Here is a 15,314-nt window from a genome sequence, read left to right as displayed (position 1 = left end):
TGCAGGGGGACAGCCTGCTTCACCATAGTCTTCACCACAGGCTGCAGGGGAATCTGCTCCGGCGCCTGGAGCACCTCCTCCCCCTCCTTCTGCACTGACCTTGGTGTCTGCAGATGTTCTTACATCTTCTCACTCCTCTCTCCAGCTGCAAAAGCTCTAACTGTTTTTTTCCTTCTTAAATATGTTATCACAGAGGCGCTGATTGGCTTGGCCTTGGCCAGCAGCGGGTCTGTCTTGGAGCCGGCTGGCATTGGCTCTGTCAGACACAGGGGAAGCTTCTAGCAGCTTCTCACAGAAGCCACCCCTGTAGCCCCCCCCCCCCCGCTACCAAAACCTTGCAACGCAAAACCAACACAGAGAAGAAATGCCTAAAGAATGAAACGCTCAAGGAAGACAAGCTGATCTTCAGTAAGAAAAAACGTGTTTCTCAATACAGCGCCTCTTCTGAGGTCTCTGCTCTATTCGAGCAAGTAGTTTCATTACACTTTTCATCAGGTTAAGTCTTTGTTATTATTTGGTTTAAGTTTCAGACTAGAATTCTTTACCAAAGCTGAATTACCAAAAGCAGAATATATCACTGTCACATTTTTCCTTGTGTCAGTTTCAATTGGAATTGATTTCCAATTCTGATTTGCTTTGCTGCATGTGCTCTTGACAGGAGTATTTGGTACAGCTCTGTGCTTTCCTGACATATATTAGCCGATGACCTCAATATTTAAAACGAGGCTTGCGTACCTTTGCCACAGCCGCTAAGAAATGAGCTAAGAATTCCCTGCCCATCACATCACATCAGCCACCTCTTTACCCAGATTGAAAAGTAGGCCAAAGACATTCACATTTTTCCAGGCCTTACAGAAGAGCTAAATGAGCTTTGAAAACTATTGCTATTTTTACAATGCCTTGGTAAGCTTGCTGTGAAAAGGTACGCTTACAAGGTATCATTGTGTAACACAGTCCTTGCCAGAAAAAAATGATCTGATGCAAACAGGCCCTGGTACTTGATGATGTGCAAGAATGCATCTAGCTAATCACCAAGATTGTAATTTTGCCAAGTTTTTTTTTTCACACTTTCAGATTTTAAAGAAAAAAACAAACTGACGTGTCTCAGTTCGGATAGAAACAATTTCTAGTAACTGAATCCTGAGGAATTGAACTTGTTTAGAAACATAATTGTGAATTAGTAGTCTAGTTAATCACTTACATGCAGATTGGAATAATATTTAAATGGTTATTCATTATCAAATCATACAGACTGTAGAAGTCAACAGATTTGCATCAAGATTTTAAGTCATAATATCTGATTTTTAGATGTGCACTGTTAGATATTTAAGGGACACTCCCCATTCCGAACTGTCCTTTTGTGTATAACGTCTGACCTTTCCCGTCCCTTCAAACGAAGCTTTTCAAGCTTGCTTTGCTGCTGCTTTTTCCTGCAAGAAGGACCCAAGCAGCGGCACATCGCTAACAAATGCACTGACTGACCTATAGAGGAAAAGCAATTCTTCACCTTCCTGCTTACTTTTAACGAGTGCAGGTTTACCCTCCATAAAACACAGCTAACAGTGGAAGCATAAAGACAACTGTAGCTTTATGAGCAGTGAGACCTTATGCCTATCACTGCATGTTCCAGGGTACCTATGCACGATGAGAAACCGAAAGGCAGCGTGTCAAGATGACCTCTGACACCTCTTTATACCGTGGGTTTATGTCAAAATCAATCACTGCAACTGCTTCATTTTTTTATGGGATTTTGCACCTTTAGCATAGTGAACAGTGATAGGAAAAGAGTATCCTTCAGGATGGAGTATCGTATGAAAGTGTGCCAGAACAACAGCATTAAACACTGCTGTGCTGGTGCACTGCCCTTACCCACCCCCCTGTTAAAAATGATAAAACCCCTCTGGTAATACACATCCCGCCAGTGACCAATCGTATTTGTCACTTCAAACATTGCTTCGGAGGGGCTGTGAGTTGCTTAGGGGGTTGTTTGTAGACAGAAGGAGAAAGAAAGAAAGCCTCTACTTAAATCTGTCTGATCAGCAGATTTCAGCGTTCAGTTTTGCCGCTCTTTTAGTCACAAAATTCAAGCAGCATTTCTAAACTGCTGTCATTCAGAGAATTCCTTTCAGTGAAGTAATACTTCCATAATTCAAAGCTACCTGGTAGCCAGGCTTCAAAATTACAGTTTGTGGTGGGTTAACCCTGGCTGAGGGCCAGGTGCCCACCAGAGCCGCTCTATCACTCCCCTCTTTCATTAGACAGGGGAGAAAAAGTACAATGAAAAAAAAACTTATGGGTCGAGATAAGGACAGGGAGAGATCATTCTCTAATTACCATCACGAGCAAAACAGACCGAACTTAGAGAGGGAATTCATCTAATTTATTACTAAGCAAAACAGAGTAGAGGAATGAGAAATAAAACCAAATGTTAAAACACCTCCCCCCACCCCTCCCATCTTCCCGGGCTCAACTTCACTCCCGGCTTCAACCTCCACCCCCCTCAGCGGCACAGGGGGACGGGGAGTGGGGGTTACGGTCAGTTCATCACACGGTGTTTCTGCCGCTTCTTCATCCTCAGGGGGAGGACTCCTCTCATTGTTCCCCCACTCCAGCGTGGGGTCCCTCTCATGGGAGACAGTCCTTCATGACCTTCTCCAACGTGAGTCTCCTCCACGGGGTGCAGACCTTCAGGAGCAAACTGCTCCAGCGTGGGTCCCCCACGGGGTCCCCAGTCCTGCCAGCAAACCTGCTCTGGCGTGGGCTCCTCTCTCCACGGGTCCACAGGTCCTGCCAGGAGCTTGCTCCAGCGCGGGCTTCCCATGGGGCCACAGCCTCCTTCAGGTGCCTCCACCTGCTCTGGCATGGGGTCCTCCACGGGCTGCAGGTGGAATCTCTACACCCCCTCATCCTCCCTCCATGGGCTGCAGGGGGACAGCCTGCTTCACCATGGTCTTCACCACGGGCTGCAGGGGGATCTCTGCTCCGACGCCTGGAGCACCTCCTCCCCCTCCTTCTGCACTGACCTTGGTGTCTGCAGAGTTTCTTACATCTTCTCACTCCTCTCTCTGGCTGCAAAAGCTCTCTCTAACTGTTTTTTTCCTTCTTAAATATGTTATCCCAGAGGCGCTGATTGGCTTGGCCTTGGCCAGTGGCGGGTCCATCTTGGAGCCGGCTGGCATTGGCTCTGTCAGACACAGGGGAAGCTTCTAGCAGCTTCTCACAGAAGCCACCCCTGTAGCCCTCCCCGCTACCAAAACCTTGCCACGCAAAACCAACACACAGTTAAATACAGACTCAGTTGTAAGGATGTAGCTTGTACTTCGCAAAACAATTTTTTTTAACAGTGATAGTCCACAGGCTGCACACACACAGGAGAAGGCAAAGGACAAATTTATGCTTAAAACTTTGCATGCAATAGAACAGTTATGAGACAAAAAAATATCATTTTTTCCTCTCTGCTGTATATTTCCACATTAAGCATATTTCCTCCTAGTTTACTTGCAAAAAATCAAATTAAAACAAGTACCTACTAAATGTAGATTTATTCCTAGACTTTCAATTTGGTTAGTTAGTGCAGACAAATGGTAACATTGCAGCAGCTTTATGGAGGTACCACTGTATGCACGTATCGGAGATGTAGTAGCAAAGAAGAAGGAAACTCACATGGTAGCACTGTTCTGGGGTGAAGTCCATCCATAGCTTTACCACAAGTATGAACTCATTATTTATAATTCTGCTCTACCTTTTCCAAGCACTTTGGATCTAGTAAACCTTCATCAGATGGATGTTTCCACAAACCATAGTTCTTACGGGGAATTTCATGGACAGGAAATGCTATGAACAGGAGCTGCAGCAAATGGTCTCACAAAGACTCTCTACTATCACTTCTCTTTGCTGCTGTCCTCTGAAACTGTTTCCCCCTTCTCTCTCCCATTTTCTGCTGAATTTCCTGTTTTCCAATTCTTAATATTCACTGTTCAGTACACTTGGGATAATGCTGATTTGAAGCAGAATTATTCTTTGAAATTTTTCTCTCCTCCACTGAACTTTTCTGCAGTACTCTATTTGAAGAACTTGAACATATATATTTGCTTTATTTTTTCACAACTACATTTCACTATTTGGCCTTGCCCCTTATTGTGGTGCCCCAGTTCCTGCCAGTTTCACATATTAATGCAATTGCTTTGGCCAAAAAATGACCTAATGTGAATAAATTCTTATGATGTAAAACACTGTGGTGTTGAAGAGCTAAGCGCTCATCTCTGTTAACACGATAAACTCTCTTCCTTCCGTTGCAAACCTCAGCTTGTTAGCCTGTGGGCTCTGTCTTTTTTGCAATTCCACTTCCTGCTCAGCAGCCAAAGGATTAGTATTAAGCAGAGCATTTCAAAGTCTTGTCTGTAAATCTCTGGATCCCGTAACAGCAAAAGCTGATGAGAAAGTTCAATGACCACTGAACAGCAGGTCACCTAGCAGGAATGACTCCTTGCTTCTGCAATATATGCTATTTATTTACAATCTGTCTTTCCAGTTGGAGTTTCAAGAGAGTGTGAGGCATCCAAGAGCTTACATTCCACTGACAGAAAGACTTCCAATCGTGTTTGAAACCCCTTAAAACAAGGACTTCAAGGGGCCCAATCACACAGGCATTCCTGAAAATACTATTCCTTTTTTTTCTTTCTGAAAACTCTTGTTAATTTTGGTTTTTAATTACAATTTTACCATCTTATGCGCTCACCTGTGTAACTGGAGGGGGGGATGGGATGGGCTCACGTTCCCTTATTGTTCTTAGATAGTTTTTTGTATTTTCCCCTATAGCTCCTCCTTTACAATTAGATACTCTTTGCCTTTGCCTGTGGTGATGTTGCTGTGTGCTATATACTTCACACTCTATGCATATTTGCCATTTAGCTCACAGTTCTAAAAAGATGCTGATGTTTTGATGCAGTTACCCCGTAAGTGGGATGCATGTGGATGGAGAAGATGAGACACCAGGAGGACGTGCTTGGAGTTTTCATTGGTTCTGAGTGTACCAACATTAAACTGATCTACTATTGGTTCAACTTCTGAGTGCCTTTAAATACATCATGATCTATTTCAGTAATTTTTGTAAACTAGTAAAATAGACATTTGACCTTTCATTAATATTTTAGAAGCCACATAGCTGGTTAAGAAACTGACCAAGGGAAACATGACTTTTGTTTCTATTAAGGAGATTGCTGGTAAAGGCTAAAAGCCATTGCTGCGGAGATGCTCAGCTTTCAGAAGCTGGAGTCTGCTGGTGCCTTAAGCTCAGGACACAGCAATCTCGAGACTTCCTCGAGATTCACAGGCCTCACCATTGACCAGGATGCACAAGTAAAGGTCCGAGTCCTATCTCAGTGACTTCCATTGCTCCATATAAAGGCTACCAATGAGACACAAACATTTTCAACTCTCTGTGCACTAATTCCTGTCTATGCAGTGATTTCTAGTATTGTCAAAATAATAATTTTTCATTACTAAAATTACTTAGATGAATTATATTCAGAAAGAGAAACATGTATGTTTCAATCTAACAAACTATACAAACATTCATTTGGAGCATTTTCTTGGATGAAGGCTACTGATGGCAGTTTTCAGAGTCTTATGAACATGGAACTAAAAGTCAAGTAAAAGAACAACTCACTATTTGGAAAAATATTTATTAAACATTTTAATACAATAGTCAAAAGAAAAAAAAAATCAAGTGATGTATATGCAGAGTTTTCTGTCAGGGATATCAGACAAGGGATATGGTGGAATTCATTTAGTTTACACCAAAGTTCAAAACATTGTTATTTCTTACTTTACAAAGACTTATTTAGAAACAATGTACAATATCATTATCTATCAGATAATGATCAACAAAAATTTAAAAATAAGAGCATTTTCTTCCAATATTTTCATACGCTATATACAAGTAAAAAAGATTGCCTTCAATTTAACCCCTAACTTCTGAAATAGATATTGGATATGGTCCAGCATCTAAAATTTTATAATATCCATTTAATAGCTTGTTATAACTATTTTTCACTTATGTGTTTATTCACAGATTCAGGCAAGCTTTCATAAGCCAGTATTGCTCTTTGGTAAACGGGTTGTTCAATTCCAAAGTTGGTGGGGTTTTTTCTTACTTTTTAAAGGAAATATCCACAAATCACTTTTAATATTCATTCTCCCTCTACACCAATCAATAAAGAACATAATTTCCTGGTTTATGACATGTAAACCTAGTATAATTTTTTAGAGTACCAGAAAATTATCAGAAGATATTTAGATGACATTTTAAATGACAAATTGCATAATCTACTAAACAGCCCTGAAAAACTAAAATATAAAATGTCATCTACTATCACAATAATAATCTACTTACAAGTATTCCATCTTGCTTCTGAACTCCCTTAAAAAACAGCTGTTGTAAATATTAAGTAATTTTGCTCTGATGGAAAGCATTTGACTTGACAGGAATTTCTACATTAATTATCGTTGGAAAAACATGTCCTCAATTTGTCCTACGGACTTCTGAACGCAAAGTAAAACCACTGAGTAATTTTTCTAGTCCAGCAGTACATTCAAGGCAGGGTATCACTGTATCAGTTCTGTATCTCTAAATTTAGTCACACAATCTGATTATGTAAGACAGAAAAGGCAGATCTGGGCAGTGTAATCTGACAATAAATTTAGCCAGATATGTGAGAGGCTTTGAAAACACAGACCCAGCTAATAAGCATGCTAACAACTTTTGTGCCCAATAGGGCCACCTTAAAAAACATTACAATCTAACGAATGTTAATATTAATTTTACAAATTTACACTACCTTACTTTCATGGCTTGACTTTAGTGGTAATTACTACACGGTCACATTCATAACTCCATCAAAATCTGCAGTAACTGGTACACATAGCAGTTACCTTACTTAGCATGATTAACAGGAAGAGTTCTGTCTACATGTGCATATCAGTGCAAAATCAACGAAAGGTCTAGAAACAGACAACCTCTCTGTCAAACTGGCTTACTGAGAACAGCAACATATGCTTGCACAAAGTAGTCTGAAACTTTCTTTTATGGAGAAAGAGCTCCTTTTCCCTATCTCTGCTGACATTGTTTGCTTTAATACAGAAATGAACAAATCAGCATAATTCTGACTATATTTCTAAGCAAAACTCACCAGTTTAGAGCAACCTCATCACTGCCTTTTTGAAGGACAGATGGATACTAGATTGCTTCCATCAGCCTGAGCCAAGCAGCCTCCAGTGAAAAGCTTAGCACCTCTACTTGCACTCAGATCACAAGGCTGTATGCCAGGAAAGTGGTAAGTACATCAAAGTGTAATTCCCGTTCATGTTAATATACAAACTAAAACATCATACATACAGGCTGAATTCTCAAGAAAGGAACAACCATTTTTTTATACAGTCTCTGATCCCAAAACCTCAAAATTGGATTCTTACTGGATTACTTCCTTTTAGCAACATATCACTAGACAACATCTTCAGCAACTGTAGTGTCAAAAATTTGGTAATAAACTCGATGTTTCATCGCATCTCTGACATTATAGGACTTGATGAAGCATTCCAGCCATGGCAAGTCATCTACAAAAAACCCCAGATTATTGTTTAATACCCATTTCTAACTTTTATAAGAGAAGTACAACTTGAGCAGGATCTTAACTAGGATATCTAAATGTATACAACGGTTAATAGGAAGAAAAATTAATTACTGATTTTGAAATTCCAATTTGTACCTTAAAATTTCCCTCACCACTTGAAATGGTGTTCAGTGACAATCTTCCAAGCTTCCCCCTCCCCGCCCCAGTGCCCCCCGAAACACTTCATACTAGTAGTTGTACCACAGTATAGCACATATAGACTTTCCAGTAATAAAAACTCATTTCCATGTGTCTCAATAAGATAATTTAATTAGTCCCAAAGGGAACATCCTTACACCCTTTACGATAGGGCCACTTTTTATAAATATGGTAAAGACTCCAGCGTGGTGGTGGTGGTCACTGACAGGCATGTACTTAGGGGGAATACACTCCAGAGGTTGGAGCTGCAGCAGAGACATACAGCTACTACCTTGGACATGTGTAGTTTAGGCAGAGCTATTGTCTGCTGCAACAGAAATACTGCACAAAAACCTCTGTGACAGGATTTGGATTAAGGTTTTGCTCAATTTCCACGGCTGTTTCCTGTAGCAAGGGATGTTCTAAATCAGCATGTGCATTCAAAAGTAGAATCTCACCCAAAGCATGTGCCATATGCTGAATTCCCTTTCAGTTTTCCCTAACGTGCTGTGACATTCAGTATAAGGGTGTTCTGGTTAACTTCCATATGAATACAGATGACATGTTAATGCCTGCATAGACATGACTGTATTCACGTATCACTGCATGCTACATGAGAATTTACTGAACCATTACTTTTCTTTAATAGTAGAATTCCTTTTTGAGAAAGGAATGTATCAAAACAAATTAATTGGAACTCTCCTTACAGACTCCTGCATTTCTCTGAGTTTTGTCCATGCATCAGTTGAATTATAAGACTTTCCATATGCAATAGCAGATTGAAAGACCATTTCCCTTCCCAACCCCTTTTAAAATAATAGCAAGCTGACCTAACTTTCTTCCTGGAGGACAGAGTGTATTCATGGTCATCTGCATCTTTTGCTGAAGAAAATTATTAGTTAAGATTTCAGAGGCAGGAATTTGGAAAAACTTTTCCTGGAAGAGAACACAAAAGTATGAGGTGTTGGAGGAAGGGTAAGAAATCATTAGCCAGAACTCTGACTGTAGGTTCTTTTATCATTTAAGGAACTTAAAATTATCCAGATAGGTAACACAACAGAACAGTATTATTTCTCAAACTGTTCAGATACAGAAAAAACCAAACTGTCTGAATACAATAATCGTCTGTATTTCAGTATCCCTGAGTATTCAGGGACTACAGCCACTCAGAAAGCACACATGTAGACCTGTATATATAACTGGCAGATACCCCTCATAAGTCTCCATAGCCAGACAATGTTATGGCCGGAGACAATGGTCAGTCCTCCTCAGCAGCCCCTCACTGCATTGAGCAGAACATTTTGAGAGGAATAAAGTCACTTGAAAACAAGGGGGCACTGCAACCTGGCTTCATACAAGTGGAACAAACTCCCTTAGTCTGAGTTTCATTTTTTGATAGCTTGAAAAACAATGGAGAAAGGCTTATACTGTGGGATGCATTTATGAATGGAGGAGTAAAATAAATAATGGAACACTGAAATGTTAAATAAACCACTTCTGTGTATTTTTAAACCATTCAGTAAACGTGACTGACAAAACTCCTGTTTTATTCTTTCCAAGTTTGTTACTTGATTTTGTATCTCTAAAAGCTCATCATCTTGTACGTTCTCAAAGTAAGCTAAGACTTTTGATGGCAATTTCTCCTTTTTGTTAAAAGACACAAATACAGAATAATCTGCCTTTGTACAATTTTTGTATGACACGTTTAATGGAAGTGATCAGAAGTTAGCAGATAATCCAGCAGCAAAAATGACACACATAAATACTTTTTCCTCTCACTCTTCCAATTCTTCTTCTGACTATAAAACTTTTTGATTTTTTCCTCACTGACTTTTCCTATAAAGAGGAGAGGAAACAAAAGAATGAAGACTGTTCCTACAGAAATGCAACTAGAAGCTAGTGTAAAGTTGCACTTCAAAGTAGCCCAGTTCCTTCTCAGGTGGTGCTGAAGGACCCTACTTTAGGCTTAGAAGGTATTGGCTTGTCTTTGAAGTACCACCAGCAGGAATGCTAGCTGCTGGCACTTCAAAAGAAATAATGTTATTTTTCCTGCAGCTAAGCTGTAGTACTGACCAGTATCTGATAAGAATCTGAGCTACCCAGAAGTAGAGATTTTTTGGAATTCTGCATCAACAGACAGTTTAACATCTTTTCCCCCACCTTCCTTTTGCAGTTTAGTTTCTCGACATAAAAAGGAAAAAGGACAGTAGAAGGAAAAGATGACTAGCTGAAATGGGGACTGCATTTTTTGCAGTCTCCTTTACTGCTAATACACTGTGTATTTTAAGAAAACACACCTACATTTTTTCCAATATTATTTTTACTTACGGTCTTAAAATTAAACAAGGAAGAGTATTCCCTTCAAAGTCCCATTTAAATTCATTTAGTAGAATGGTGAAAAATATGCAGATATATACACATTAAGTAGTCCTGCTGTGGGGAAAAAAAAATCCCACTGAATTGTTTCTCTGTCCTATTTTGGACAAAGTTATAACTCTGAAGTGCCACTACACTGACCATTTTTCTACCTGAGTAGATAGATTACTCCAAATGTGTACTGTGAGTTCCTGGTATTTCCAGCTATGAATAATACACTTATAGAAGGACAATGTAGTACTAATCTATTTTAGATTGTAATTACCTTCTTTACCAACTTCTTCTCACTTTTTTATTATTTTCCCTTTTCAAAATGGTTGATGTACCAGCTCAAAATTTAGGGTAGTAATTAAAATAGGGATTATACCATGAATCAGTAAGCAAGAAATTAAGTGATCACCCTACTGCTTTACACATATAGAAGCATTATCTGGCAATCCCTTATCCTAGGGTCCTGTTTTAGCACTTCAAGGAAGATATGGGCCACCTGGGAAGAATCCAGAAAAACAACAGTGAGGATGGTCAGAGTTTTCAAAGAACTCCGATATGGAAGGAAAAAACCCTGTGATATGAAAAAAACTTTTATATGGAAGAAGACAGAATGAATGGTGGTTTTTTTAGCCTTCAGAAAGTAAAATCATTATACAGTGTGTACTGACAGGAAAACCATCAGTACTTCAGTGTCTCAGGTAGCAGGAATGGTCCTAAGTTGCTTCAGAAAAAACTGAAGATAGATTAATTCTAAGGTTAGCAAAGTAGTTCAATAAACTGCTTCTGGAATCAAAGACAAATATCTGTATAGCTATAGCTGAGTCCTGCCTAGGTTCAGGGGAAGGAAGGTCTCTTCTACCTCATAGGCGTATGAAACAAAAAATCAAGAATTACTGAATGGATAGATTCTATTGAGAGTTAAAAAAAGAGGTAATGAGATTTTGAACTAATCCAGAAGTTACCTGCACAAATCCTGAAACACTCCCATCATTCATACAGCATTCAGGCTGCATAATTTAACATTGCCAATAAAAGAGAAATTCAGCCATGGAAACGTATAAAAGCCTATGGGAATACCAAATAATCTATCCACAAGCTTCAATTTTGTGTTTAGGTTTTGATTCTATACTCTAATATTTTGTTGAAAAATTACAAAAAATTACATTCTGTGCATCTTCATTGATTAACATTACACCACTTTTAATTGACCGCGCAAAACACTGCGGGTAACATAGAATAAATATTGCTGTACATACTAAAAACAAATAAAATCCAAACCCACATAATCTGCAGAGTCAACTTTTACCTAGATTTACTTACATAATCAAAAAGGTACGCATTTAGCGCTCCAGTTCCATCAACCAGTGTAAACTTCATAATAAAAACATACTGGAGCGGCTCAATACCTAAAACTGAAAAAAAAACAAAACTAAATTGATGTGTTTTTTAGAGTGAATATGCAAGACAAACCATAACAACTCAAGCTGGCAATATCCCTCCTTTAATAGTGACTTGGAATACTGTAATTAAAAGTATAAATCGGTAGGCGAAAAAACAGAGGCTCTGAATAGCAAAATGTGGTTTGTATTTTGAGAGCACATTGCAATTTAATAGATGAGTCTATATAAATGTTGAAAGATTTTTTAAGTACTTATTCTCATCCTAGTAAAAGAAATGCTAATATTTGCTTAGATCTTAGATCCTAGCTTGGTAGGATCCTCCTACTCCTCTTTTATCCACGGAAGATTAAAGGAGACTTGCTCTTAATTCAGTGACAATAAGATAGCATTCCACCTGAAAAGGTATCTTTTGAGGAAAACAATTTCTTTCATATGATGTAGTAAAAACTACCTGGCAAAATCTTATTCAGAAAAAGTTTGCTGGCAGTTCTGAAAATATTCCAGCGTAAGTAAAAGACTAAAGTAATTCTCTCACTGGCAGCAGTAACTGTTATGCTGCAAACATAAAATATCTTAAACATACGAAGTTACTTCAACTCTGCATTAGTCGTTTTTGGGTACATCTACTTAAATTGGCTAGTCATTTTATGTTCAACCAATCTAATATACTTTAGGCTATCATTTAGTCTGAAAATTCAGATGATAAAAAGAATAATATGCATAAAATAATTTTAATGCCAGAAAGCATTTAAAGACTATTTTCCTTTAGATAATTAAATGTCAATCGCAGGTGCTGTAACACTGCCAGTTATGTATTACTTTACATTTATTTAATACTATGTAATTATAACAGTTTATTTGAGAACAACTGTATTACTCAATTTTTTTTCTTTTATAAAGTCTTTACCAAGATATTCCAACTTAATACATGAGAACATGAATTGATAAACATGAAAACATTCTTTTTCCTTAATGTGTTGTGAAGTTTTAAGCTCCATTTTACCTCCAGCATTTGAATGTGTTGACTACATAAAGTAACACAATGAACACACAAAGCATGGAACACACATATTTGTTATAATTCCTTTCATTTGAGTATTTTTTCTTGCAGACTCTCTGGAATATGCTTAGCATCGATAAGGCTTACAGAAGATAAAAGTCTAACTTGTACTAGTCATTAAATATGATTCTCTTTAGCTCAGGTCAAAAAAACTGTATCTTCAAAAGAAAAAACAACCCTGACTTCTAGGACTGCAAGCAGGTACAGACTTTAAAAATGACATCTGCAACCAAAAATTCATCACATCTGTACTACGATAGGTGTTATGTGACACCTATGGTAGAAGAAACTATTCAACATGTAAAAAATCCTTTAATTCATATTGTCATGGTTTCAAAAAGTAAATATTTCAACTGGTAAAATGTGAATAAATTTTACAACTTTATACTCAAGCATAGCCATAAATTACATGCTTTCTGTACAAAACTGCAACCCAGAAACCACACTATTTCATATGAACACTTCAGAATCAAGGCACAAAGCTATTTCAGGACAATATCACATCAGCTGACCTTGTGCTATTTCAGTTGGTTCCCATGATGGTCGTTGCTCTGCTGCAATGGAACTTAGACTCTTGATAGACTTTGGAGTTGAACACCGCTTGCACCTAGCATTTAAAACAAGATACTGAGACTAACCAAACACTGATTTATTTATACTAGAAACTTTCTGCAGAGAAGAAATAAAATTTTGATTTCCAAAGTCAGTGGGAGTGCAGAAGTATTTCTATTGCTCTTTAAAATAACTATTTTATGAAACACACAAGCTTTAGACCACATCAAAATCCTTAATGCTGCTTTTGAATTACCCCTGAGAAGAAATAAATCGTTTTGTTCTGGAAAAGACCACCGCAGTGAATAGAAAGGAGGAAAACTGTACATCAAGGCTGAGAGAGTTGAGGTTGTTCAGCCTGGAGAAGAAAAGGCTCCAGGGAGACCTTATAGAACCCTTTCAGTATAGAAAGGAGGCTTATAAGAAAGACAGAGAGAGACTTTACCAAGGTCCATACTGACAGGATAAGAAACAATGGTTTTAAACTGAAGGAGGGTAGATTTAGATTAGATATTAGGAAGAAATTCTTCACTGTGAGGGTGGTGAGGCACTGGAACAGGTTGCCCAGAGAGGTTGTGGAGGCCCCATTCCTGGAAGTGTTCAAGGCCAGGTTGGATGGGGCTTTGGGCAACGTGGTCTTGTGGAGGGTGTCCCTGCCCATGGAAGGGGGGTTGGCACTAGATGATCTTTGAGGTCCCTTCCAGCCCAAACCATTCTATGATGCTAAGATCACTACATTGCTAAACATATACTTATATGTCACTACTAAACATACACTCCTATGTCACTACTTTCTGTTTAGCAATACAAACAACATCTCACTTTGTAAAAGGAGGAATGAATCTGAACTTGTGGCACACTAAAAACACAACAGGGTTAGAGGAGAAATTTGGCTTTACCTATGTTAAAAAATATTAGCCATGAGTTATTAAAACAATCTCTTACATGTGACACAGTAAGCAAATGCTGCTAGAGGATGAAAATATCAAAGAACTGTTTTTAAAGTTGTTCTCATTTGCCTCAAGAAATAAAATTATAGAACAACTATTTTTCCAAATTAAGCTTCTGTGCTAGTATATTACAGTTAGAACCTAAAATAGACATTATTATCTTTTAGAATTACATGCAAAATGTCATAAAAATCAATAGCACTGGTTCTGCTCAAATGATATAAAGCCAACCTCAATTAAGTTACTTTTTTTCCTTTAAAAAAACCCACCCAAACTCCAATAAAGTTAGCTGTGAATTTTGACTTTTATATGCAAGTGCGTGTGTGTATATATATATGAATATACATGCATATGCACACACATATAAATATTTATACAGGTATTCAAGCTCACTCCTACAGCAAAACTGATTTTGCTTTTCATTCTACTGGATGCAACCTTTTTTAGACTATGCTAAGTATAGGCTACTGATAAAAAAGCATGTGGAACAAAGCTCTGAAATGTCAACATCCTTGTGAGGTTGCTCCCTAAATATTCTGGAATCATGGAACATGTTATAGAGCATTGGCTTTTACAATACTGCCATTTAAACAGAGAACTATGTCTGAAGGTGACTTGCATGTAGCTGGGGAAATATATGGATTATCAAAGTGCAAGTACTTTGTACTGGTGAACATCCAATCCCAGCAGGAATACCCATGTATTGGCTTTATTTAAAAAAGCTGTGGGCATCCGTATCTGGAAAGGTCAGAACAATATATGACAAAGAGAAATAATTATCTGTATTTGTTGTATCAGGCCCTTACGGGAAGCTTTAGGGTTCATGTGAAACGTGGTATTTCCGCACAGAAATTTTTTTACTGCCTACAGGACTGAAGCGGTGCAGCCCAGTGCTCTGCTGGAACTTACTAGGACCACTGAGAGGGAGGACTCAATAGCTCGCATGAAGTAGACTGGTACTTCTGAGCTCGGTAACTGCATGCTGCTGTGCAGCGCTGGGAGAACAGACTGCTGCTTGCTGTCATTGAGCAGGAACATGGGATTGCATGGCACAGCACACCTAGACATGTGTAACGTATTCCACAGCCCTGGAACTGTGGCATTCAGAAACCTGTTGAAGTTGTCCCTACAGTGACTGACATCTACAAACAGGTAAGCCACTTTGCAGTGTTGTGGA

At 38.6% G+C, this 15,314-nt stretch overlaps 1 protein-coding gene across 2 annotated transcripts in view; it reads right to left on the bottom strand.

Annotated features, from left to right (window-relative positions):
* Window positions 1-5,668: 5,668 nt before the first annotated feature.
* Window positions 5,669-15,314, bottom strand: part of POT1 (protection of telomeres 1) — a 78,420-nt gene continuing 68,774 nt past the window's right edge. For both annotated transcript variants that reach the window (XM_075742933.1, XM_075742936.1), the window contains 4 exons: window positions 13,148-13,242; window positions 11,496-11,587; window positions 8,639-8,744; window positions 5,669-7,614 (listed from right to left, as the gene is read on the bottom strand). In XM_075742933.1, coding sequence (XP_075599048.1) covers window positions 7,502-7,614; window positions 8,639-8,744; window positions 11,496-11,587; window positions 13,148-13,242 — 406 coding nt within the window. In that variant the 3' untranslated portion in view covers window positions 5,669-7,501. The remainder of the gene's footprint in view (window positions 7,615-8,638; window positions 8,745-11,495; window positions 11,588-13,147; window positions 13,243-15,314) is intronic.

This window comes from Balearica regulorum, chromosome 1 (assembly GCF_011004875.1).
Source record: "Balearica regulorum gibbericeps isolate bBalReg1 chromosome 1, bBalReg1.pri, whole genome shotgun sequence".
In the NCBI taxonomy this organism is placed as follows: Eukaryota; Metazoa; Chordata; class Aves; order Gruiformes; family Gruidae; genus Balearica; species Balearica regulorum.
Note: the sequence above shows the minus strand (reverse complement) of the source record. Positions and strands in the feature narration are given on the sequence as shown.